This window comes from Sander lucioperca, chromosome 13 (assembly GCF_008315115.2).
Source record: "Sander lucioperca isolate FBNREF2018 chromosome 13, SLUC_FBN_1.2, whole genome shotgun sequence".
Taxonomy (NCBI): Eukaryota; Metazoa; Chordata; class Actinopteri; order Perciformes; family Percidae; genus Sander; species Sander lucioperca.
This window is the reverse complement of record NC_050185.1, coordinates 7,057,421-7,082,440: the sequence shown is the minus strand read 5'-3', so window position 1 is coordinate 7,082,440 and position 25,020 is coordinate 7,057,421. Positions and strand designations below refer to the sequence as shown.

At 41.3% G+C, this 25,020-nt stretch overlaps 2 protein-coding genes across 4 annotated transcripts in view; both read right to left on the bottom strand.

Annotated features, from left to right (window-relative positions):
• The window catches only part of ca4a (carbonic anhydrase IV a), a 46,569-nt gene that overhangs the window by 10,410 nt on the left and 11,139 nt on the right, over positions 1-25,020 (bottom strand). The window contains exon 2 of one of the 2 annotated variants that reach the window (XM_031310895.2): positions 17,790-17,840. The gene's annotated coding sequence lies outside the window, so the exon portion shown is untranslated. Of the gene's footprint in view, positions 1-17,789; positions 17,886-25,020 lie in introns of those variants that run through there. The other variant, XM_031310896.2, reaches the window with a different exon arrangement.
• Positions 4,639-19,117, bottom strand: LOC116058185 (carbonic anhydrase 4-like). Of its 2 annotated transcripts, none has more exons than XM_035991065.1 (9): positions 19,009-19,117; positions 18,845-18,925; positions 14,576-14,620; positions 8,083-8,247; positions 7,847-7,992; positions 6,918-7,010; positions 6,748-6,814; positions 6,490-6,653; positions 4,639-4,887 (listed from the first exon to the last, which is right to left on the bottom strand). In XM_035991065.1, exons 1-9 carry the CDS (start codon positions 19,100-19,102, stop codon positions 4,708-4,710), a joined length of 1,035 nt encoding a protein of 344 aa, XP_035846958.1. In that variant the 5' UTR covers positions 19,103-19,117; the 3' UTR covers positions 4,639-4,707. The 2 variants fall into 2 exon arrangements, with proteins under 2 accessions (XP_035846958.1, XP_031166758.1); XM_031310898.2 differs by lacking the exons at positions 18,845-18,925; positions 19,009-19,117 and adding exons at positions 16,169-16,246; positions 17,469-17,491.

The window sequence follows — 25,020 nt, the reverse complement described above, 5'->3', positions numbered from 1 at the left end:
CTATCAGTACCATATTTCATATATTCTGCTTGTTCCAGATCTCTATTAAAGATTAAAAATACTCCTTTACAAAAGTCCTGCATTCAAAGTATTAGCAACAAAATGTACTTCTAGTTTCAAAAATATAAGTACTCACCATGCAGAATGGCCCTTGTTAGTGTCATATTATTTTTATGTTTTTATCATTTTACTGGATCATTATTATTTATGTGATTATATGTAATGTTGTACTTGGTGAGAGTGGGGGCTAATAATAACTATATAATAATGCATCATATTTTATAAACAGGTTATATGTTTATGCTTTTTTTCAACTCTGACACACTTTGAAAACTACAGTTGTGATGCAACAGCAAAGTGCAAAAGTTCACAAAGGGAAAGGTGATTATAAAATGTTCATATTAAAGCCGATACCTTATGGTTTTTTACAAGATTAATGTAGTGCAGTAAAAAGTACATTTCCCTCTGAAATGTAGAGGTATAAAGTATCATTAAGTAGAAATGCTCAAGCACAAGTACCCCAAATTGTACATAGGAGGTACATTACTTGAAAAATGTACTTAGTTACTTTCCACCACTGTTTTTCATACACATATTCCCGAAACATACTTAGTATCTTATAAGAAATTGGTGATTAATGAGACACACACACACACACACTTTCTAAAAGAGGATATCAGGTAAAATCTCTAAAAAGGTTTATTTTCCAGCCCAGTTCACCCTATCCATAACACCTGTCCAGTTAGTGCAACGCTTTGCAAAAACTCTCAACATCTCTCTTCAACTTTTCTGTCGAAAAGTTGAAGCTGTCACCTTTTATTTTTATTCACTGAGTGGAAACCTAGAATCCCCTCAGTTTGAATTATTGATCATGCTGAGTGAGTGAAGTGAAGGACATTGGCAGAAGTTCCTCAAAAAAACAAGAATTAGCTTGCTTTGCTCTTCTTAAAGACTTTTTGGCAATGGGTATGATGGTTTGTGTGTGTGTGTGTGTGTGTGTGTGTGTGTGTGTGTGTGATTTTGACACCCAGTAAGTAAATCCCGATCTTGACACCTCAAATGGATTCAAAGTTGGACGGTTGAGTTTCCAGTGTTCTGCCATAAACATTATAAGTGATTTGTTTTTATTTATTTTGTATCCTGGAAAGACACCAAAATCACCTAACAGGTCAGTAAAGTAGAAAGAGCTTGTTTCAGACTGGAACAAGCAAAAGTTATCTGCATACAGGGTTATTCTGTGTTTATATCTCCTATTTTTTTTCCATTTCTGTTATATTTATGTGTTTACAGATTGTCATGACTAGTGACTCAATAATTGAGGTAAACAGAAGGGGAGATAAGGGGAAGCCCTGCTTTGTTTCTCGATTAAGTTTTATGAAGATGTAACCTTAACCCATTACCCTTACATCGAAACGTTAGTCACTGTTATGCACTTTAAAAAATAAAAAAACTATAAATTAAGAAGACATCTGTGTTGCACCGGCGATTCTTTACACTACTGTTTTGTCCTGTCCTGTCTGCACCAGATTGTTGTGGATTGCAGACAACAAGTCTTTTTTACATAAGATTTTAAGTCAATATTAAAAAGGGAGATCGGCCTATAAGATCCACATTGAGTTAATGTTTTTCTGGGTTTTAATAGCAGTGTAATTATTGCAGCGTTGAGTGAGGGAGGAAGGGAGGAAGGGAGTCACTATGAAACGATTGTTGGTACATCAAGCAGAGGCGGTATACATTTACTTTCAAAAATCTTGTATATTTCAATTGGAATCCCATCAGGTCCGGGAGTTTTCCCCCAGTCCTTTCAGGCTGATTATAGCATCAGACAGTTCCTGGGCCCCAAGGTTAAGCTCTAATGATTCTCCATTCAGGGGGGTAAATTCTAATAAATCCAGAAATTCCTTTTGTTTATGTAGAGCTGAATCTGAATACTCAGAGCTGTACAAGTGTACAAGTACAAGTGCTATTTCTCTCTTTTAGGTCCAAGGTTATCACCCCCGTCAGTTTGAATTGAGTTTATTGCCTCCTCTGCCTGCATCTGTTTAATGCACCAAACTAGTTTACCAGCTTTTTCACTTTGCTCATAATAGAATTGCCTTAATCTCATCAACATTTTTGTTGCATTCTTTGTAGATAAAACTTAGCTCTCAGTTTATGGAGCTCTGAATGCAAACATCTGATTTGAATTGCTGAAAGTGCTGGTCTCCTTGCAAGTACAATCTTGTGTTACCCTCAATAGAACAGCTCCACCTAGTGGACAAAGGGGGGGAAAGCATTGGTGATTTTTTCCTGTGGTGACATTCACCATCTTTTTGTACTTTGTAAAGTAACCAAATTGTTGCAGTCAATGTCTTGAGTTGGCTCTGTACTTCACCAAACTGGTGTTACGTTAGCCTTGGTAAACCCTGACGAACTTCCGGCAAATTTGAGATTTGCTCTGCAAGTCAGTCTGGCCAAGAGCTCATTCAAACCCATTTCCAATGTCCCCAAAATCGAGGCACCAATCAAGACCGCTGAGGCGGGCTTTACACCAATCACAACCGTTGAGGCGGCCTTTACGCAACGACGATAGCGCAGCGACGGCGAGCGGCTTTTTGTTTACACACACACACACACACACACACACACACACACACACACACACACACACACACACACACACACACACACACACACACACACACACACAGTTTGGTACTAAAGGTGGGTGACTCTGATGGGGTGGACAGGTTGGAGATGTGTCTCTGACAGGACATGTGTGGAGGCAGCTGGGTGCTGCGGTGCTCCAGGCTGAAAATGTCTTGGAACAGAAGGGGTTTGTTCTGCAGGAAAACCTCAACCGCTGAAAAGCCTCCATCTCAGACATTCCCTTTCCCTCTTCTCTGCCTTTCAGACAGTCTCACAGTGCACCTCTGCTCCCAAACCGAGCCTCCCAAAGAGTAACAACTCCTCCTCATCTTCCCCCCTGCAGCCGAAACCTGAGCAGGTTGGGGTTACAACGGGGCGCTCAGCTCATCAGTCCAAAACGAGCAGGACAGAGCCGAAGCGCGAGCCATGCTACACAACGCTTCTCTCAGCTGGAGGCTGTGGCGATGGCCTTCTTGAGCTGCTGGCTGCGGATCTCGCGGGTGCGAGACTCCAGGAGCAGGTCGTGGCAGATGTTGCAGACCAACACCGGGTCATCCAGCTGTTGGTCTGGGATGGGCAGCTTCAGATGACAACAGTCTTTACAGAACACATTGCCACAGTTCCTGTAGAAGGAGACCACACAGGAAGTTGTTAAAGCAGTGTGTATGTGTTAACTTACATCACTTTATAGAATGAACATTTTTCAACAGTGACATATACAGAATATATCTAATAGTTGCCTACATCTACTGTTGCAAACATTTTGTCCATCCCCTGTGTTTTTCAGAGTGGTCTGTTATAAAGTTCTTTCCATTTTGGGACAACTGTCTCAGTTTTTCAGGGGAGCATATAAATAATTATCTGGCTAACCAAGAGCCTTTCATTCTGAAACCATGGGCCTGACGCAAAGCTTGTTTTATTGCCTTAGAAATACAAATGAAAGTGTGTCTTTGAATCGCAGGCTGCTACTTTGGCAGAATTGTGCTGCAACAAAAGAGTGCCAGGATGAATGTGAATACAGTTTTCTCAAAAGTGTTGCTGTCTCCCCACGCTGCAGATGCTCTCCTCCTCCCTCTAAAACCAGGCTGTCACTTCCTTTATTAGCATTAGCATCTCCGCAGCTTCATCTTTGTCTCAGGTGTCAGTAGCCTCTGACTCTGGGAGGAGACACTGGATTCCTGCAGAGAAAGGCAAGACCTCACACCCCTCCCCGCTGTCCAGAACCAACTGCTGACTGAAGGCCTTTTTACAGTCGCCGCAGCCAACCTGTCGTTCGCTAATGTGACGTCAAAATGTTGTAGATCTCGCTGGCGCGCCAGGATTCTATTTTTTTCAGCGGCGCACGACAAAGCGGAAACAGGAAGCAAAGAAGAGTTCGAGGGAAACCGGATGCCAAGACTCTCAGAGTGACTGCAAGTCTCTCTTGTAAACTTAGTGGGTTAAGATGAGTTTTTTTTATGGTGAATGAAAGGCTTGATCCGTCGAAGTAGGTCATCGAATCAAATCGAAACATTGACGTCAATGCTGCTGCCAGTTCTGCCGTTGTTTACCTTTTTCTTCTTCTTTTAGTCCGTAGAAATAGCTAAGTTGGTAGCCTTTCCTCATTAGCACCACCTCTGCTAAGGAGAAGACTGCAACTTTTAAAAATAGCGATTTTGATGCGATCATAGTAGTGCCCCTAGCACTCCCATTCAAAAGGCCATTTGACCGAAAACGGTCAAACTTGGCTTTAAGTATTGGCACTCAAGGCGCAAACCATCAGCGACTCGCACTAACATCAAAAGTGTGTGCTGGTGCTAATAGGATGACACAGTGAAAATGAAGGAATGACTAAGGTATCTGGTGCTTCACTACGTATGCATGAATGCTGATCGATCACTTACAGCACCTTTCATAAGGCGTTCCTTTACGCCTTTGTCATTTGTCTTGTAAGACCAGGTGAGTCATGCCTGCACCAGGACCTGGTCAATCATCTTAGCAACAATGCGATGAAGAGATTACAAACCAGGGTTGAGCTGAGGAGTGAAACTGAATTTATTGTGTTCATGGATGTCGCAGTGCAGCACAGGATGCCTCGCGCTAGTTGGGTTGCGACAGTCCCAAGGCCGCGGCGATGGCAGCCAGGAGAAGGGTAGAACTGACCAGGATCACTGCGCCTCCTGACCGGAACACCTGCCGACCGTTCAGGGGCTGGACCGGCCTAAAGTTCCCCACCATTGGCGTTCCATCTTTGAACTGAACCTCAGAGAATGCCATTAGCTGGAGGAACAGAGGGTAAATGTTAGGCCCCAGCTTGTGGAAAGAGATCATCAAGAGGTGTGTTATTTGACTGAGTAAATGCTGTGTTTTTCAGGAATGTAACTAAGTACATTTACTCATAAACTGAACTTGAGTACGGCGGTGGAATTCCCAGAACACACCATGTTGTTGGTAAGATGACACAAGGTAAAAATTTGTGTAACATAAAGGTCACTCCCAGGTCACAGGTTAAGGGGCCCCCATACTCTATCACTAAGCCTGTCCTGTGCTCAAGTATGAATTGATGTGTGTCTCTAGAAGTTGAGGGAGTCTACACAGCTGCACAATAAGGGAATGTTGTGTTCTGGGACCGCCCCTTTTGAAAGGCCAATGGAAACAGGCTAAAGGGCTCCAAACACACCTTACCAACAAACACATACACCAACAGCCTATCGCCCAGAGAGAGAGAGAGGGAGAGAGAGGGGGAGAGGGAGAGGGAGAGAGAGAGAGAGAGAGAGAGAGAGAGAGAGAGAGAGAGAGAGAGAGAGAGACTGGACTGACTTTTGATTTACAAAACAACAAGATTTATGTCATGGTGCCATTAATATCTTTGCATAAAACCCAAACTTGACATGTGCTCAGCACTCATTAGAGTAAATTCCTCTTGGAAATCCAGAGTTGGGATGGCATGACGCGCCCCCATAGCTCACTGGTAGGGATCGCAGCATTAAGTCCTAACCGCAGCGGCCAGGGTTCGAGTCTGGCCCTGGGCCCTTTTCTGCATGTCTTCTCCTCTGTCTAAACGAAGTCAATCATAAAAATGGCTAAAAAAATAGAAAAGTTGGCATGGCCCACTGTGACAATACATTGGGAACAGTAAAGAGTAATGCTTAATCCTAGTTCTCCATCGAGATTTCTTTAAATGCTTCTGGGAGAAGTCATCAAGGTCTCATGAAGCTTTTTCACATATGCAGAGTCGAGCTGCTCAGTTTTCCCCAACAAATACAATGTTGACGTATTGTATTTCAGAACTTTCATTTTTCTCTACTTAAGACATTTGCTCCTCTACATTTCTGAGGGAAATACTTTTTACTTACTACTACATTTATCTGACCGCTATCATTTCTTGACAGATTGAGAATTGACATAAGAAAACATATAAATGCTTATAAAATACAACACATTGTTTAAGATTATAGAATGATACAGTTCTTAGTTTTTTCCATAAGTAAAAAAGAAAACTCGCCATTTACTTTTATTTTCAAACAGAACACAAACCCCAGTCTCCTGGGTGAAAGTCCTGTTTGTTTGACCCATCTAACACCCCAACCTGCCTCCTTATTCACATTGGCGTCTTATACTTCGTCACCTTACTTTGCTCTCGTAATAATTACGGGAGGCTACTAGTGGGTGCCGTCACTATAAACACAAGTATAAGTGGTAATTTCTGCTTGAACAAACGACTTATTGGGGCGTTTGTCAGGGGAGGTCAGTCTTATACTTTACTGTTGAAGCAAATGTTTTAATAAAAGTAAGAAAATGTACCGTATACCTAAAACACAAACACAGTATTAAAAAAAAAAGCACTTGCATTCCTTTACATCTCTGGCATTTTATCCTAACCTGATCCATGCTCAGAGGGATGGTACTCTCAAACACAGTCCAAATTACAGCCTCATTGCACTCTGGGGTGGTCAGAGAGCCCTTGTAGCGGTAGAAGCTGGTCAGATTCTTCACAGGTGGGATTAGTTGTGCCAGGGAGATGGACTCCAGAGGAGTTTCGCTATCTGAAAACAGAAAAACCCCAGATAAAACGTTACCAACACACACTGTGCAGCCATGTCTTTAGTTGCTTATATTGAACTTACATGTAGTACTTACCTAAAGCTGTGATGCTTGGCAGAGCGCTGATGATGGGGTTATACATTTGGTTTGTCCTATTGGACGTCTGAGAATGGAAATATACACAATACACACATTTCAGCACTGTGTTTAAGGTCCTTTCTGTAATAGCCAATTGTTTTCAACAATACAGGATTGAAAATGGTTACCTCAAAGAAGAACCCAAGGACTGCAACTCCCTCTGGGTCTGCTAGAGCTGTTGGCACATCAGTGTAATCGTTCTTTATGTGAACGATGTGCAGCTGTTGAGACAATATTACCGATGTTACCACTTTTTTTCACAACGTAATTTTTTACAGTGTGTGTGTTGAAAGTTATTGTAGATGGGATCAATAAAAAGTCACAATGTTATCAGTTTACAGAAGTTGCACCATTTGTAGAGTACATTTCATGCTCTAACAATAGAACACCTAACATATCAGTTCAAGTGAATCAGCTCTTTATCAAAAACTTGATTGATAAAAAAAGCTTTCCTAAAAGTCCAGGGGATTGTGCCAAATTTGAGGTGATAAGTTTACTTTTTTTATAAAAGCATGGAATTTAGTACACTTTTAGCATCCCCTCAACATTTTTACTTTCAAGGATTACAATGATACCATATACAACATAATAATAATAGTTAATGGTGAATTTGGTGATAGTGAAGAAGGAAATCACAGTATCTGAGAACCTAGGCTAACGTTATAATACCATGTCTGTTGCATGCATGTTGTGTAGAGTTTTAAACCCTGACGATACAGTGACTGCAAAGAGTAGAACAATAAAGAGAGAGAGCGCAATTAAGTCCTACCGACACCGGAGGGGAAAAACAATTCATCGCTCTCAACTGACTGCGTGAAGGGGCCTCCTTGACAAATCTGTCTGTTAGCAAACAACAAAAACAAAAAGGCCTAAAAGCTGCTGTGTGGTGGGATGCACTACTAACAGGGTTAAGAACCCATAATGAAGTTTTGGTAAGGTCTATTTTACTCCTGAGTTTCCAGCTGTTATGTGTGAGCAAACCTTTAACAGTTAATCACATCAGTTATTAACTTGACTAAAGACAGGATGTGTGTGTTGTATAGTAAGGTTATGGTACCTCCATGGGATACTGCTCTCCATCGATGGTATGTTCAGAGCCAGGCCTTTCGTTGTTGCCCCAGTGAATGTGGAACTCCACAGCCTTGTAGGTGGTCGGGAGGCCTCCACCTGAGATGGTGCTGAGGTGAGGAACTCCAACCTTAACTGTAGTGGACATACGCCGAGCATAAAGACGTCACACAACAGCTTCACAGCACTGAGGGCTATCTTATGTTTAATGGAAAATATGCTCACCTGAGTGGCCGACGTTCGTCATTGCGTCACTGAAGATCTCCCGGTAGTTGGTAAAGATGAAAGGAGTCAGTCGTTCGTCTTTCAAAGTCTTTCTGGTGATGATGTTGATGGGCGACTGGGAGTTTCCATCACAGGTGCTGTAGGTCTTGCCCCACAAGCCTGGTGCTAAAACAAGAAAAACACTCAAGTTAAGGGCAACTATTATATAGCATTTTCAGGATTATACTTGCATGTTGTGTTTGTACTAGAACATGTTTACATGTTTTAATGTTTAAACAAAAACTTTATTATTCTCATGCTGCCCATGGCTGCTGCTACCAGTATTCACTCTCTGTATGAGACGCTCTGTAGGAGCGCCTGTCTCTTAAAGCCCTCCTCCCAAAAAAGCCCAGTCTGCCCTGATTGGCCAGCATGCTTCCTGGACACTCCGTAGCCTTCACTCCGTGTTTCTCTAGTTGAAGCTGGAGCTACTGCAACGGAGTATAAGCAGGACTTTGTACCGTGAAAAATCACCAATAAAGACTTCTAAATCAAATATTACACAACCGGTCCCAGCAGTAAAGTGACCGGAATTTGGGGAGAAATGACCAGCATTGGCCAAGATTACAGCTATCTCGCGTTAGCATGTAGCTGCTTAAAAGTTAGCAGTATGCTAACATTAGATTGTAGTGGAACAAAGCAGCAATTTCTACCGTCAAAAATTGCAAATAAAGGCTTTTAAACCAAATACTACATAAACAGAAAATATTTCAGGAGTAATGTGACCTGGAATTGGGGAGAATTTAATGACACTGGCAGCCAAGATGACATATTTTACTGCCGTTAGCATGTAGCTACATGCGACAATAGCTATGTTTCCATCCACACGTTTTTATCCGAATTAAGTGATATCGAATGAAAAATACCTTATGGAAACAGTAAAATTCGATTGAATTTCATGAATATTGACTCAAAGGAAATACGTTCGGTCTCATCGGATTTTATCTTGATCGATATAAAGCTTATGTGATAAACACTGATGGAAACGTTATTTGCCGAATAAATAATGAATTGTGATGAAGTTTTAGTTCATTTCCGCCCAGTATTTCCGCTCTGTTTGCACACATGGCGGGTGTCAACAAAGACAGATGTAAGTGGACGAACAAGGAGACGCACTACTGGGAGTGCCGACACAAATGTCCCTTATGATGCAACGATCGTCTACCACAGCCTGTAGTACGATTGATGGCCAACCCTTTCTATTGACTAAACCCCTGTAGCCTTCAGCAGGGGGTCTAATCGGGACGTTAGTCCCGTCTATTGCGCCATACACCTGTGGCACAAGGTGCGCTCTGGAGTTACGCAGCGAGATATCATGCACCTCATCCACTCCAGGTAGGTATATATACCTTCGCATCATCCTCGTTCGTATGGCATTGCACACGGCGTAAACACACCGGTGCACGATGGTTTTGCTGACTCCAAACGTTTCGCCTACCACTCTGTACTCTGCGCATGTAGCCAATTTGTAGAGCGCAATGGTGATACGCTTCTTGGTTGGAACCGGAGGGCGATAGCTTGCGACATCTGGGGAAAGGGACGGGCCAAAAAAATTACACAACAGGTCTAATGTTGTCTTGGTCATCCGAAAATGCTTCAACCAAAGGGTTTCCGTGAAGTGTCTCTGAACTACGATCTCCCAGAACTGTTTGGAGCGCTGTCGTTCCCACACCACAGGCCGCCTCCGTTGTCGTCGGGCATTTACGTGCATCTGCATCATCATAGCAATGTGTTAATAGCGTCGTTTTCTTATTATAGCTTGATATGTCGCTATCAGCTGGCACATAAGCACTATTACAACTTGTGCAATATTGATCATTTGTTGGTAGATGGTGATCCATTTTGTCTAGCAAAACTTTGTTTGCAAATGTTTGCTTGAATGTTGTGCGATTCAGTGCGAAAATGAATGGAAATACCTTAAGATGTCTAAAATCAATTTGATCGCAAAACAGCATGTGACGTCATTACGCACAGGTTTTTATTCGCTTTAAAGCCGTTGGATGGAAACTAGGGCTGCACGATATGAGGAAAAGCTGCGATGTGCGATAACATTGTTTAATATTGTGAATATTATGACGATATGACTTGCGATAAATATTCAAATGTGAATGTTAGCTATACTGTTCCCATGTCTTAGTGCTTTAATAGGTTCTTTGCGAACCTAAACATTGAATAGCCTATTCCCACTGAATAAAGAAATCAAATAGATAATTTTTGACATGCTTTTATTGAACAAATTACACATGAATGAGGAATTATAACTCTAAGAAATTAACGTTGGACGAAAATCTTTTAAACTGACCTCTGTTGATCTGAAATGAAGACAGATTCCACAACTGCATGGCCTATTTCTCGCTTAAAATGTTTTCAGAAACACGCTTCGGTGAACTACTTTAGTGCAATATGAGATCGTATTCTGAACGAGACGCCATGACAGTCTGGCTGTGAATTTCCGGAGAAAAACAAACCACGTGACGCGTTCGTCCAATCAGCTACCAGTTTTCATTTTCTGTGAAATAATCAGACTGTTAATGGAAACAATACAGAGCAGCGCGCCTGCTGCTATGGAGACGTATTACGCTTCGCGTCGTCTCAGTGTGTAAACTGTTTTCCCTTATTCATCGTGTCAGGCTGTCTGTTGCGATGTGTTCATCGCGCTAGTTCATATCGCGATGACGATGAAAATTCGATGTATTTTCATCATCCTAATGGAAACACACTTTCACCAGCTTTATTCGCATGAGTTTTTTTACCGAACTTTAGATAATTCGATTGACAATTGGATGGAAACTAATGTTAACACCGCAGTGGCTTAAAAAAAAAAACCACACCAGTCCTGCCTACTTGGAGCAGTTGACCAATCATAGCAGGCCAGCTTAGAGTTGCGTAAGACCTAGCCTACAGTAGAAAAAACTGTTAAAACCGGAGCATTCAGAATAGTTGGAAATCTGAACGTTTTAGCTCACAGGGATTTGTCTAAAATACGTTTACCTCATTATTTGTTTACCTTATATTTTATTTGGCCACGTTTAACATCAAAATCCAACATTATAACACTGTAGATATAACAGAAAATACGGAAAAGAATAATATGTCCCCTTTAAACAAGTTTGAGTGCTTTAGAGTGGGTTACAGCACGGAGACAGTGCTTCTCAGGCTTCAGAATGATCTTCTTTTAGCAGCTGACGGTGGCCAAACATGTTTGATTGCTTTTAGATCTTCCTGCTGCTTTTTATACAGCTGACTCCTTGATATTAATTGAATGTCTTAAGCATTGGGTAGGCATATATCGGGTAAGGTTTTAGATGCCTTTAGGGAACTGTAAATCCTCCATTAATGGAGTATCACAGGGATCTGTCCTCAGTCCTCAGTCTTCCCCATCAATATGTCCTCATAGATCAAATATTTCAAAAGCATCATATCAAGTTTATTTTTTATGCAGATGGTTCTCAGATCTTCTCCTTCAATTCCAGTAATATTATGCAACTGAGCAAACTACAGATTAAGATGTTATTGATCCCAACAAGTACAAATGATTTGCAACTTACCCAGTACATACACAGCTTCAAATCTCCCAGGTAAGGAAATTATATGTCAGAGGCTACAGATCAACATATGTGGGTTAATATAGGTCTGTCTTAAAAAAGTTGAAAACTGGTTATTTTACAACCATTTTCATTTAGACTCCAATAAATCAGAAGTAATTATAATAGGTTGAGATTCTCCAGTTAGTCAAATTCCGTTTCAGATTAACAAGACAACTTGGTTATCCAATTCAGTCTCCTACATTTTCAGAACATCAATCTTTTTCATTTTCAAAGCACTTTGAAACTGTTGTCTATGTTTTACGGGGTTTTGACGGGAATAACTCTTTATATTCCTGCCTGTGGCTATCAAACTGTACAACACCTCCCTCTGAGTGTTACACGCATAGAGTCAAAACTATCTTTCACATCACATCTCAATATTCTTTGACATTATGTATAATAATAACTCAATAATGTATCAGTTACATGTGCAATATCTGTTATTTATTCACTGCTACTTATATTCACACTGTACTTATATTTTATGTTCATACTGTACTTTATTTATGTTGACACTGTACTTTATCTATGTTCACACTGCATTACAATAACATTTGTAGAATTCATTGTTTTAGCAACATAATAACCCAATCTTACATTTTAACTAGGGCTGTCAAACGATAAAAAAAATTTAATCGCGATTAATCACTGAATTTCTATAGTTAATTGCGATCAATCACGTATTTTATCACATGATTAAAATTCTATTATTTTGCATTTCAGAACAGTTTTTAAGTACATATTAACAATCAAAAGCAATTTTTACCCGTGTATCTTGATTGGGAATCAAATGAATGCAAAGAAAGTTACTTTATGAACTTGATTTTAAGATTTGTAGTTATTTATTTACTGTAAACAAAAGAAAAATGTGTGAATCTGTCATTATTGCACAATTCCTCCAAGTACCTAACTAAAAAACTAAAAATCCCTATCCTTACTAGAGTCAATATAGTGTTTAGTAACTCCTAAATAATGTTGATTACTCACTGACGTCCAGTGATCACCGGTTAATGAGGCAGCGTTTGCAGCACCTTGCAGCTGTTCCAGTGTGGCTGCTTTCTCTGTGTGGTACTGGCTGTGTATGGTGAAACTACTGTCCCCCTCGATGGCAATGAGACAGGTCAGAACATGCCAACCGTAGTACGTCTTTAAGACCCGAGTCCTCTACGATGCTGACAGGTCTGCAGTTAGTTGCAACCTGTTTCGCAAGAGCTGTAGTCATTTTTTGGGATTTGGTTTCACTCTCCAGCATGCTAGCGGGTAGCATCACGTTAACTGTACTACCATATATCTATGTGTACTACTATGCCAGTGATTTTCAACCACTGTGCCGAGGCACACTAGTGTGCCGTGAGAGATCGTCCTGTGTGCCGTGGGAAATTCTCTGATTTTACTTAATTGGTCCAACAGATTTTTTTATTGAGTTGCTGCAAATAATTTGCCATTGTTGCGCATCTGTGCCTGCAATGTGATGACTGGCAGAGAAATTAAATACTATTCTGTGTCAGTAGGTGGCAGTATAGCACAATAATGACCTTGTTGATGTAAGACAATAGAATACTGCCACCTGGTGGCAGTGACAGGATGTAAGCAGTAGGGCCGAGATCATCGATGTAAGCCTGCAACAGCCATGGATACATTTTTAAAAAGGAAAAATGCAGATTCTGATCTTATTAGGCTACAATGTGTGTCATTTTGTAACATTTTTGGTTGGTGGTGTGCCGCAGGATTTTTTTAATGTAAAAAATGTGCCGTGGCTCAAAAAAGGTTGAAAAACACTGTACTATGCTTAGCTCCGTAGGTGGTAGCTCAAGCTTGACGTGCTTCGGTGATATTTTAATTCGGCTTTACACAACGTGCATATGGCTTTTGACTTGTCTACGAGCCGTCTGGGAGTTTTGGAAAATAAAAAGCATCATTCAGATTGTGTTGCTGCTGTGTTTCTCCATCATGCCTGCAGCAGCAGAATGTGTTAGGAGGAAGTGGCAGCTTGATGATAAGGTGCTGCAAAGGGTCAAAATAGTAGCCTGTTAGGCACGACGCGAAGCCGAGTGAAGTGTAAAATAAATTAATAAATGCCGGCATGCGATAAAAAAAAATTAATCGCATCGCGTCGGCCCTTAATCGCATCGCGATTAACACGTTAACGCTGACAGCCCTAGTTTTAACCTAACCTTACTTCACTTTTTTTTTTCTTTTCTTCAATTTTTTCTGTAGCTATGTTACTTTATACACTTATTGACTAGCTCTTTTCTTACTCTTACTTTTACCTTGAATCTGAATGTGAGCAACTGCAACTGAATAATTTCCCTGAGGGGGTCAATCAAGTATTCTGATTCTGATATTCCCATTCGAGTCAGTATTCAGCTGGTTCAGATGCTGGTTACATCAGTAAAACTACTCACAAGATCCAATACAAGGTTGCATATTATCCCAATTTTAGCATCTCTACATTGGTTGCCTGTACATTTTAGAGTACATTTAAAGGTTTAAATGATCACCTACAGTGTAAGTCATGTATGTATAGGATTGGCTCCTGACTATATTTCAGACTTTCTAACCTCACATGAGCCAGGTGCAGTCTGGGATCTCTTGTAGATCTCTAAATAATTCCCAAGTCAAGGCTGAAAATCAGAGGAGCCTTTGCACTTAGGGGCCTCAACTTTGGAACGACCTGCAATATAGCTGGCAACCTCTTAATTTAAATCTCTTCATTGAGATAAATTGCTCATTATTTTAACCTTATTATTTTATTGAACTTTACATCTGTTGTTTTTTACGTCCTATGTATGTGCTTAAAAAAAAGTACCATCTAAATAAAGTTATTATTGTAACCAAACAATGTTACACTTTTGGTATTTACTTACTATTGCACTGATTATCGCAGGTGAACTGGGACTGATAGCACCAATCTGAAACACAGAAAATGAAAAAACATTTGTCAAGGTAAAAAGCTTGCCAACTCCATCTTGAGATTTGATGTCAGCAACAAGCAAACAATGTAAAGATTACAACACACACACACACACACACACACACACACACACACACACACACACAGTATCAGCCAGCCTACATTGTTAACTTCTGGGTGACACAAACAAGCTCAGCCTATTGTGAGGGCAGAATGGGATGTTTCTTCTCAACGTATACACTGACAAATGTCCAGCTAGATTTAACTAGATGTATTTACAAATGTGTCCTTTTATTAATAGTTTTTTTCCTTACCGCAAACAGTGAATTGTTCTCCTGTTAGTTGAAGTCAGCTGCTATTCCCAGCAATACAAAACTCCCTGATATGCAGGAATTGTCTTGCTATTTACAAAAAAGTTGCCATTTGTGCTTTATCTTTCTGTGCTTTGAGGATAAAAAGAGCTAATCTTTTTCATTTTCCATCATTCACTGTACTGGTCGCAGTAAATAAAGAGATGCTCATTTCTTTGATTTCAGATTCCTATTCTTGTTCCAGGATGTGTATGTGTGTGAGTGATCACTGCAGAGGAAAGAAATCCTACAACTCAGCATGTCTAATTACTCTGTGAGTACCGCCTGGGTGCACCTTTACTACATGGTCTGACAGCATAAGCGGTAGCTGTGAAAATGTGTCACTTTCTGTCCTATCTAAATCTGCAAATGTAGTTGGAATTCATAAGAAAACCATCAGGGGAGCGATTGTGTCATTTTCTTTCAAATGTGCGCATTTGTTGATCAATGACTAATAATGGATCGCACAGAACAAAAGGCTTCGTCACTTCACTCACCAGTCAGTCACCAGTCAGTCATTAGGTAGTGCTAATTTTAATTAGAGTCTTGGTGCCAAACCTCAGGGCTCTTTTTCTGTGAAATTAACCACTCAGAATCACCCTAAGCTGATACAGGATCATGTCTTTGAACAGGGAGCTCAGTTGTTGATGAGCATGTCGGACACACGGAGGAACGCCTGGTATCACATCAGTGTGATGGACAGCACAGAGGGGGGGTGTGAGTGTGTGTAGGGAGAGCGTCAGGTAGGCAGTTTTGGTGTGGGGGAGCCTCTCTTTCATCTGGGGAGCCGTGGCTCCTTGGTGACTAGTTTATTTTCTCTGCAGAACATCTTTCTGAATCTATTTTTGGATTTCTATTATATCAGGATTCCACAATATATCAACTTTCTAATTGAATAAAGTGACTGGCACGGTTGGAAAAACTGGTTAAAAAAAAGCTATTTCACCCTGCTCATTGAGCAGCTTTCTGATGTATTCATTGCCCTTCATGTTTTCCAGTGTTACTAGGAATTAAATAGCTCACATGAATTAAGATATTATCAATCTATCACTTGCATAATTGTATGTAAAACAGCAGAAATAGAAGAAAAACATTAAAACACAGGCTGAAAGGACCTGTACTGTTGCAAGAGAAATCTAAATAAAACCTCCAGTTTTTTCAACATATTTTCCAGCCATGAATGAAAGCAGACTCACCTGATCCTGTGCAGATGGTCCAAAAGGATGCCAGGAGAACGGGCAGGATTAGCTGCTGCATTTTGGAGCTGATTTGATCTGAGGAAGACAACACAATGACTTGTTTTTTTCCAATGTGATCGCATTCTGCAGGGGGTCTTATGCTTATCTATCACCATACCCTTGGTCCATAGCCTGTTATATTAACCACATATAACGGCTATGATTCGAATTACTTAGTCTTAGCACAATAAAGTGTCAGTTCTCGTCTGAGAAAAAAATTATTAGACGAACAAACTGATAGCTAACGGGCATGCAGTGGGCAAACTGTGGTTACATTGGGCATAGCTTACAGGGCTCTCAAGTTTCTCGCATTCACCGTGAGACGCATTTCAACCAGTTCACACGGTCACACGTCACACCTTAGTATTTCTCACGCTGATGAAGACACAAAGTCACTGAAAGCGATAATAGACAGGCATCAGATTTAAAGTTTAGAATAGGTCACTATTGGCTGGTCTGTCATCCTCCACTTCATCAATCCCTCCTTTTTTCACATCGTTTATGAACGCCATCACAATTATTATTGAAGAAACTTCGGACACTCAGCTTCCGTTGCAATGATAGGCTATGTTATTGTTTAAAACCATCCGTTCGTTGGCTGGTCTTCAGTGGCAAGTACCGTTCGGCTAAAGTTAACGAACATTTAGAAAATTCGGCCAACTGAACTTAGTTAGAACCATACGTTACAACAATACAAAATATAATATGAAAATCACAATCTCAAATAATAACAATATTTCAAACATTACGTTAACTCACTATTTCTTATATCATATATAACGTTATACACACACACATACAATACAATATACACACAATTAATACAATCATTTAAATCATAAATCCCAGATCATCGAAATTAACTGTCGCACTATTTGTAGCTAGTTGCTATGGCAACAATTAACAGATGCCCATAAAGTTAGCAATCATATCTCAAAGATCCGACCGATAATCACTGATATTATTACAATTTGGCATTTATAAACAAATCAACAATAACCATAAACAGTCATAATCCCTAGGATTTACCTAGCTAATATTGGCAAACAAGTTGTAATATACAAATTAGAAAAAAGAGCCCATATCCCCGGGGGACTAGCTAGCTAGCTAACGTTAGCATATGACGGACTAACTTACAGAAACTTAACGTTACTAATTTAACAAAGCACAATAATAATTTAAATACAACAATTTATACTGACTAACTAGCTAATGTTACATTACTAATAACATGTTAGCTACATTTAAAGTTACCAACCTTGAAGAATAATTTAAAAAACTGTGTTGGCTGGTCTTAACTGGCGTTGGAAGTTGGGCCAACTGCTCAATATCTTGAAAAAAAACAAATATTACTTTGTATTAGCTAGCTAGCTACATTATTAAAAAGTCAACTCCTTTCCTTTCCAGTCATCTGTTTTAAATCTAAGTCAAGTATCAAGTCTTGAATAACAAGTCAAGTCGAGTTCATCATTGTAAGTCAAGCAAGGCTAAAGTCGTCAAATTTGTGAGAGTCTGACTCGAATCATGTCGTGTAGCTAGTCTCCACCTTTGCTCCATTAATAAAAAACAGCAATTTTACTTCGCAGAAAACAGGAGTTACTCTTCTATCGCTTCCTTGAATGGTTAGTTGCTTCTCTACTGCTGTCTCGACCAGTTAGTTGTTGTGTCCCTTTCTTTAAGCTTTTTCACCTTGCCTTAATCTCATCAAACTTTTTGTTGTTACATTCTTTGTAGATACAACTTAGCTCTTAGTTTATGGAGCTCTGAATGCAAACATCTGATTTGCTGAAAGTGCTTGTCTCCTTGCAGTACAACGAAGTACAGCCTTGTGTTAGCCTCGATAGAACATCTCCACCTAGTGGACAAAGGGAGGGAAAGCATTGATGATTTTTTTCCTGTGGTGACATTCACCATCTTTTTGTACTTGGTAAAGTAAACAAATTGTTGCAGTCAATGTCTTAAAATTTGCTCTGTACTTCAGCAAACTGGTTTTAAGTGAGAGTAAGGTCCTGCATTTGCAGCCACATTCAATATTTCTTTCATTTTCACCTGTCACCCTGGGAACATCATTAAAAGTATTATACACACTGGACACCATCTGCTTTAGCTCCTCCAATCAGATCAATAACAAACAATAATGAAAAGCTTTGGCACTACTGAACTAAACAGTCTAACAAGACTGATGTTCTGCCATCATTGGAGCACAGGCAATATTTACTTACTTGTCACTCCAAGATACTGATTATATGCAGTTTTCATAGTATTGGGATTCCGCAATATATCAACTTTCTAATTGAATAAAGTGACTGGCACGGTTGGGAATAAACTGGTAAAAAAGCAACTTCACCCTGCTGGTCTTATCATTAGAAGATTTCTAAAGTATTCATTCCCATTCATGTTTGGTATTCAGTGTTACTATGAATTAAATAGCTTACATGAATTCAGATATTAACAATCTATCACTGTATGTATGTGTATGTACTGGTAGTATCAGACGATGGAGATATTCATTTTTCACTTAAATTAACCAATCAAGCTTGACTATTTCTGAATATTTTGGACCTGTACTGTGGCAAGAGAAATCTAAATAACATATTTGACGTATTTTCCAGTCATGAATGAAAGCAGACTCACCTGCTGATCCTGTGCAGATGGTCCAAAAGGATGCCAGGAGAACGGGCAGGATTAGCTGCTGCATTTTGGAGCTGACTCGACCTGGAGAAGACAACACAATAACTTGTTTTTTTCCAATGTGATCGCATTCTTGCAGGGGGTCTTATACTTATCTATCACCATACCCTGACAGGAAAGAAAGAGTGGCCCCTCCTCCTTCAGGCATGCCTCTAATAAAGCTCTCCACTGATAAGAGCTCCAATGAGGGGGCCCATCCATGGGCTCCTACAGAGAACACTTCCTGTTGATTTGAGAGGTATCTGATAATCAGATGGAGTTAATCATCATCACAATTATTGCTCCACAGGTAACTTAAGGTGACCCTCAGAGGATTAACTGTGTAAAAAGAGGAATATTAGGCTCTAAATTACCTCTTCCCCTTGAAAACTCATTATATATCAGTACCATATTTCATGTATTCTGCATCAGCTTGTTCTATATCTCTATTAAAGATTATAAATTACTCCTTTACAATCAAAAGTCCTGCATTCAAAGTATTAGCAACAAAATGTACTTACAGTATAAAAAAATATAAGTACTCATCATGCAGAATGGCCCCTGTTAGTGTCATATTATTTTTATGTTTTTATCATTTTACTGATATGTGATGATATGTAATGTTGTACTTGGTGAGAGTGGGGGCTAATAATAACTATATAATAATGCATCATATTTTATAAACAGGTTATATGTTTATGCTTTTTTTCAACTCTGACACACTTTGAAAACTACAGTTGTGATGCAACAGCAAAGTGCAAAAGTTCACAAAGGGAAAGGTGATTACAAAATGTTCATATTAAAGCCGATACCTTATGGTTTTTTACAAGATTAATGTAGTGCAGTAAAAAGTACATTTCCCTCTGAAATGTAGAGGTATAAAGTATCATTAAGTAGAAATGCTCAAGCACAAGTACCCCAAATTGTACATAGGCGGTACATTACTTGAAAAATGTACTTAGTTACTTTCCACCACTGTTTTTCATACACATATTCCCGAAACATACTTAGTATCTTATAAGAAATTGGTGATTAATGAGACACACACACACACACACACTTTCTAAAAGAGGATATCAGGTAAAATCTCTAAAAAGGTTTATTTTCCAGCCCAGTTCACCCTATCCATAACACCTGTCCAGTTAGTGCAACGCTTTGCAAAAACTCTCAACATCTCTCTTCAACTTTTCGACAGAAAAGTTGAAGCTGTCACCTTTTATTTTTATTCACTGAGTGGAAACCTAGAATCCCCTCAGTTTGAATTATTGATCATGCTGAGTGAGTGAAGTGAAGGACATTGGCAGAAGTTCCTCAAAAAAACAAGAATTAGCTTGCTTTGCTCTTCTTAAAGACTTTGCCAGCAATTGGCAATGGGTATGATGGTTTGTGTGTGTGTGTGTGTGTGTGTGTGATTTTGACACCCAGTAAGTAAATCCCAATCTTGACACCTCAAATGGATTCAAAGTTGGACGGTTGAGTTTCCAGTGTTCTGCCATAAACATTATAAGTGATTTGTTTTTATTTATTTTGTATCCTGGAAAGACACCAAAATCACCTAACAGGTCAGTAAAGTAGAAAGAGCTTGTTTCAGACTGGAACAAGCAAAAGTTATCTGCATACAGGGTTATTCTGTGTTTATATCTCCTATTTTTTTTTCATTTCTGTTATATTTATGTGTTTACAGATTGTCATGACTAGTGACTCAATAACTGAGGTACACTGAAAAAAGTCTAACATTGCTGTTGTTCGTTTAATGTGTATTTTCTCGTTGAAATAGCTGAAAATTATTAGTTTTTTCATTTAAAGTAAACATTCTAGTTTATGTTTATGGTTGAATCCATTTTTTTTTTATATGGATACAATATAAATTGGCAGCGGGACATTAAACTGAATTTATTCATTTGATCAGAGCAATTTTATTAGATCTGTTGAAATTCTCGAGAAGCCAAACCCACGACACGCGTTCGTCCAATCAGCTGCCGGTCAGGGGCATGGAGCATCAACCATGGATGTATGACGTCGCAACACCACGCTTCAGTCGTGTCGGACAAATGGATCTTTACCGTAAGGCTCACACCTGAATTATAAAATGTATGTCCCGGTAAATTCACCATGGGTACTGCATGATGTCTTAGGAGTTGTGCTACTATTCACAGCTCCATGATTTGTCTTCTGATGACATCAATAGTCTCGTTTCGGGTGTTCAGCTGAAGCAGACTGTTTCTCTTCATACATTTGAAACAGATGTTCAATGTTATCAATTTACTAAACAATAAATATAAATGTGTTATAAAGGAAAGTGTTCTGAATATTCATTGATCAAAATGTATTAAAATCATTTTGATTGTTGTGGATTGCAGACAACAAGTGAAGAAGTGCAGAGAACCCTCTATTTTTTTACCCTTGTGTACTCTTTATGGTCTTGTCCAGTCGTTCCTGCCCTTTGGGATGGAGTCAGAGACACACTTTCCAAAGTCATAAAAATAAATGTACCCCTATACCAAGCCACATGTTTGTTGGGTATTGAGCCTCAAGGCATCAATTGTAACATTGACGCCTTGGGGCATGCCTTGCAACAAAACGCCTAATCCTTATAAATTGGAAAATCAGCAAGGTTAATTTAATTGTTTTGACATTGGCTTGAGGAGTTCTGGAACCCTATAAGTATGAAAAAAGCAGCTTCCTTGTTGCTATATCCAAATGGGTATAGTAATGGATTATGTGCCACAATAAGATCATTCCTTGACTCACAACCCATCTTCCTCCCTTCGTAATCATTAAAATGTATTTGCTGGACCTACTACTCCAGTCTTGGTCCAATCAGATCCCTTTTCGTTATAGAATATTCTATTTAAAAATGAAATAATATACTATTTAAAAAAAACAATGTTTATGTGTTGGAACAATGTATGTGTTGATGTCAAACCACCTCCATGCAGTGTTTCTGTGATCACATTGGTTCCAATCTTCTAGATAGTACTTATAAGATTTTAAATCATTATTAAAAAGGGAGATCGGCCTATAAGATCCACATTGAGTTGATGTTTTTATAGGTTTTAATAGCAGCGTAATTATTACAGTGTTGAGTGAGGGAGGAAGGGAGTCACTATGAAACGATTGTTGGTACATCAAGCAGAGGCAGTATACATTTAGTTTCAAAAATCTTGTATATTTCAATTGGAATCCCATCAGGTCCGGGAGTTTTCCCCCAGTCCTTTCAGGCTGATTATAGCATCAGACAGTTCCTGGGCCCCAAGGTTAAGCTCTAATAATTCTCCATTCAGGGGGGTAAATTCTAATAAATCCAGAAATTCCTTTTGTTTATGCAGAGCTGAAGTCATGGAAGAAGCCTAGAAAAGTGCTATTTCTGTCATGGTTTTGGTGTTTTGTTTTGTATTGTGTTCCATTCCTGTTACCTGTTTGTTTATTTCTGTTGCTTCCTTGTTGTTTTCTGTATGTTCCCGGTTTTTGTTGGTTATTCTGTATTGTGTATGTTTTGGTTAATCCCTGTGTTGTGTTAAGTTTCTGTGTTTAGTTGATGTCATGTTTTCTGTCTGTTGTCCCTGAGCTTCCTAGTGTCCCCGAGCTTCCTAGTGTCCCCGAGCTCCCTAGTGTCCCCAAGCTGCCCAGTGTACCAGCACTGCCCAGCTTCCCCGAGCTCCCTAGTGTCCCTGAGCTCCCTAGTGTCCCCGAGCTGCCCAGTGTCCCAGCACTGCCCAGCTTCCCCGAGCTTCCTAGTGTCCCCGAGAGTTTCCTAGAGTCCCCGAGAGTTTCCTAGAGTCCCCGGCTAGCCCCTGAGACCGCCCCTGAGACCGCTCCTGAGACTTCGCTGGTCTCCGGCCCCCCTGAGACCGCCCCTGAGGCTGCAGTTCTCCGGCACCCGAGACCACCCCTAAGACCACCCCGGTGACTTTGCTGGTCCCCGGCGCCCCTGAGACTGCCCTTGAGACCGCCCTTGAGACCGCCCCAAGGACTTTGCCTTTGTTCTGCCCCCCAGAGACTTTGCCTGTGTCTGTCAGGCCAACTCCTGCCCCTCGTGCCCTGTCGGCGGTCAGGTCGACTCCTGCCCCTCGTGCCCTGTCGGCGGCCAGACCGACTCCTGCCCCTCGTGTCCTGTTGGCACCCCAGTCAACCTCTGCCCCGGTTGCCTGGCCACTTGACTCCAGCCCAGCTGACCCGCCGCCTGACTCCAGCCCAGCTGACCCGTCGCCAGGTCCCAGCCCAGCTGACCCGTAGCCAGGTCCCAGCCCAGCTGACCCGTTGCCTGACTCCAGTCCAGCTGACCCGTCGCCAGGCCCCAGCCCAGCTGACCCGTCGCCTGGTCCCGGCCCAGCTGCCCCTTCACCTGCGCAGCCTCCCAAGGGGCTCCGCCTTGGCCGACCTGCTCGGCCCCCGGAGGGGCGCTGCCCTCGACGTCCTGCCTGGCCGCCTGAGTGCAGGAGAGATTCTGCCTTTGTCGCCGGCCGCCAGAGGGATTCTGCCTTTGTCGCCGGCCGCCAGAGGGATTCTGCCTTCGTTGCCGGCCGCCAGAGGGATTCTGCCTTCGTCGCCGGCCGCCAGAGGGATTCTGCCTTCGTCGCCGGCCGCCTGAAGGCTTCTGCCTTCGTTGCTACTCTCAGTCCCCTGTTGCCGAGGCCTCTCTGTCCCCTGTTGCCGAGGCCTCTCTGTCCCCTGTTGCCGAGCTCTCTCTGTCCCCTGTTGCCGAGGCCTCTCAGTTTCCTGTTGCCGAGGTCTCCCTGTTCCTTGTCCCGGGGCCTCTCTCTGTTCCCTGTCCCGAGTGGCCCCTCTTTGTTCCCCGAGCTAGTTCCTCGTCCCGAGTGGTCCCTCTCTCTGTTCCCTGAGTGGCCCCGCTCTGTTTCCCCCGAGTGGCCCCGCTCCAATCCAACCTTCACTGTTCTGGGGGAAGCTATTGGGAGCTGGTGTTGACCCCCCACCTGTCTGCATGGACCATCAGTTACCTCACTGACAGACCACAGTATGTGAGGCTCCAGGACTGTATGTCTGATGTGGTGATGAGCAGCACAGGAGCACCACAGGGTACAGTGCTCGCTCCTTTTCTCTTCACTCTGTATACAGCGGACTTCAGGTACAACACAAGCAGCTGTCACATGTAGAAGTTCTCTGATGATACTGCCATTGTTGTATCAGAGGAGAATGATCTGGAATACCGGGAGGTCATCTGGGACTTTGTCAACTGGTGTGAGTCAAACCACCTTTATATCAATGCCAGCAAGACAAAGGAGATGGTGGTTGACTTTCGCAGGAGGCAGCCTGGAACTAACATCCAGGGTGTCAACATCGAGATGGTGGAGACATTCAAATATCTGGGTGTTCACCTCAACAATAAACTGGATTGGTCCAAAAACACAGACGTCCTGTACAAAAAGGACCAAAGCCGTCTCCACCTGCTGAGGAGGCTGTGGTCCTTTGGTGTGTGCAGGACTCTGTTAAAAACATTCTATGACTCTGATGATTCTATGCAGTAGCCTGCTGGGGAGCTGAGAGCACAGAGAGGGACAGGAAAAGGTTAAACAGACTGGTGAAGAGGGCTAGCTCTGTTCTGGTCTGCCCTCTGGACACCATAGAGGAGGTGGGGGAGGGGAGGATGTTAGCCAGGCTGGCATCAATCATGGGCAACACCTCTCCCCCCCCCCCCCCCCTCCCCCTACATGAGACTGTGAGTTCCCTGAGCAGCTCCTTCAGCAGCAGACTGCTGCACCCTCGGTGCAAGAAGGAGCGCTACCGCAGGTCCTTCATTCCAGCAGCAGTCAGACTCTTTAATACAACATCATAATGTAGCACTGCTAGCTGTTTCTGTAATATGAGCCATCACTGGACAATATTCTACACTATGCTTTATTATTTATTACTCTGTGTCACCTCAAACTGCAATATTTCATTTCTATTCATCCGCACCTTACTCATTTTCGCCTATGTCCACTCAATGTGTATTTGTGTTATTCTGATGTGTGTACATTTTTTCTTTTGAGCTGCTGTAGCACAGGAATTTCCCCAGTGCAGGATTAATAAAGTCTAGCTTATGTTATCTTATTTAGATAGATAGAGATGCTTTATTTATCCCAAAGGAAATTAAGAAATTTGACTCAGTTCTACTATTAAGAGCTCCATGGTGTCCACAT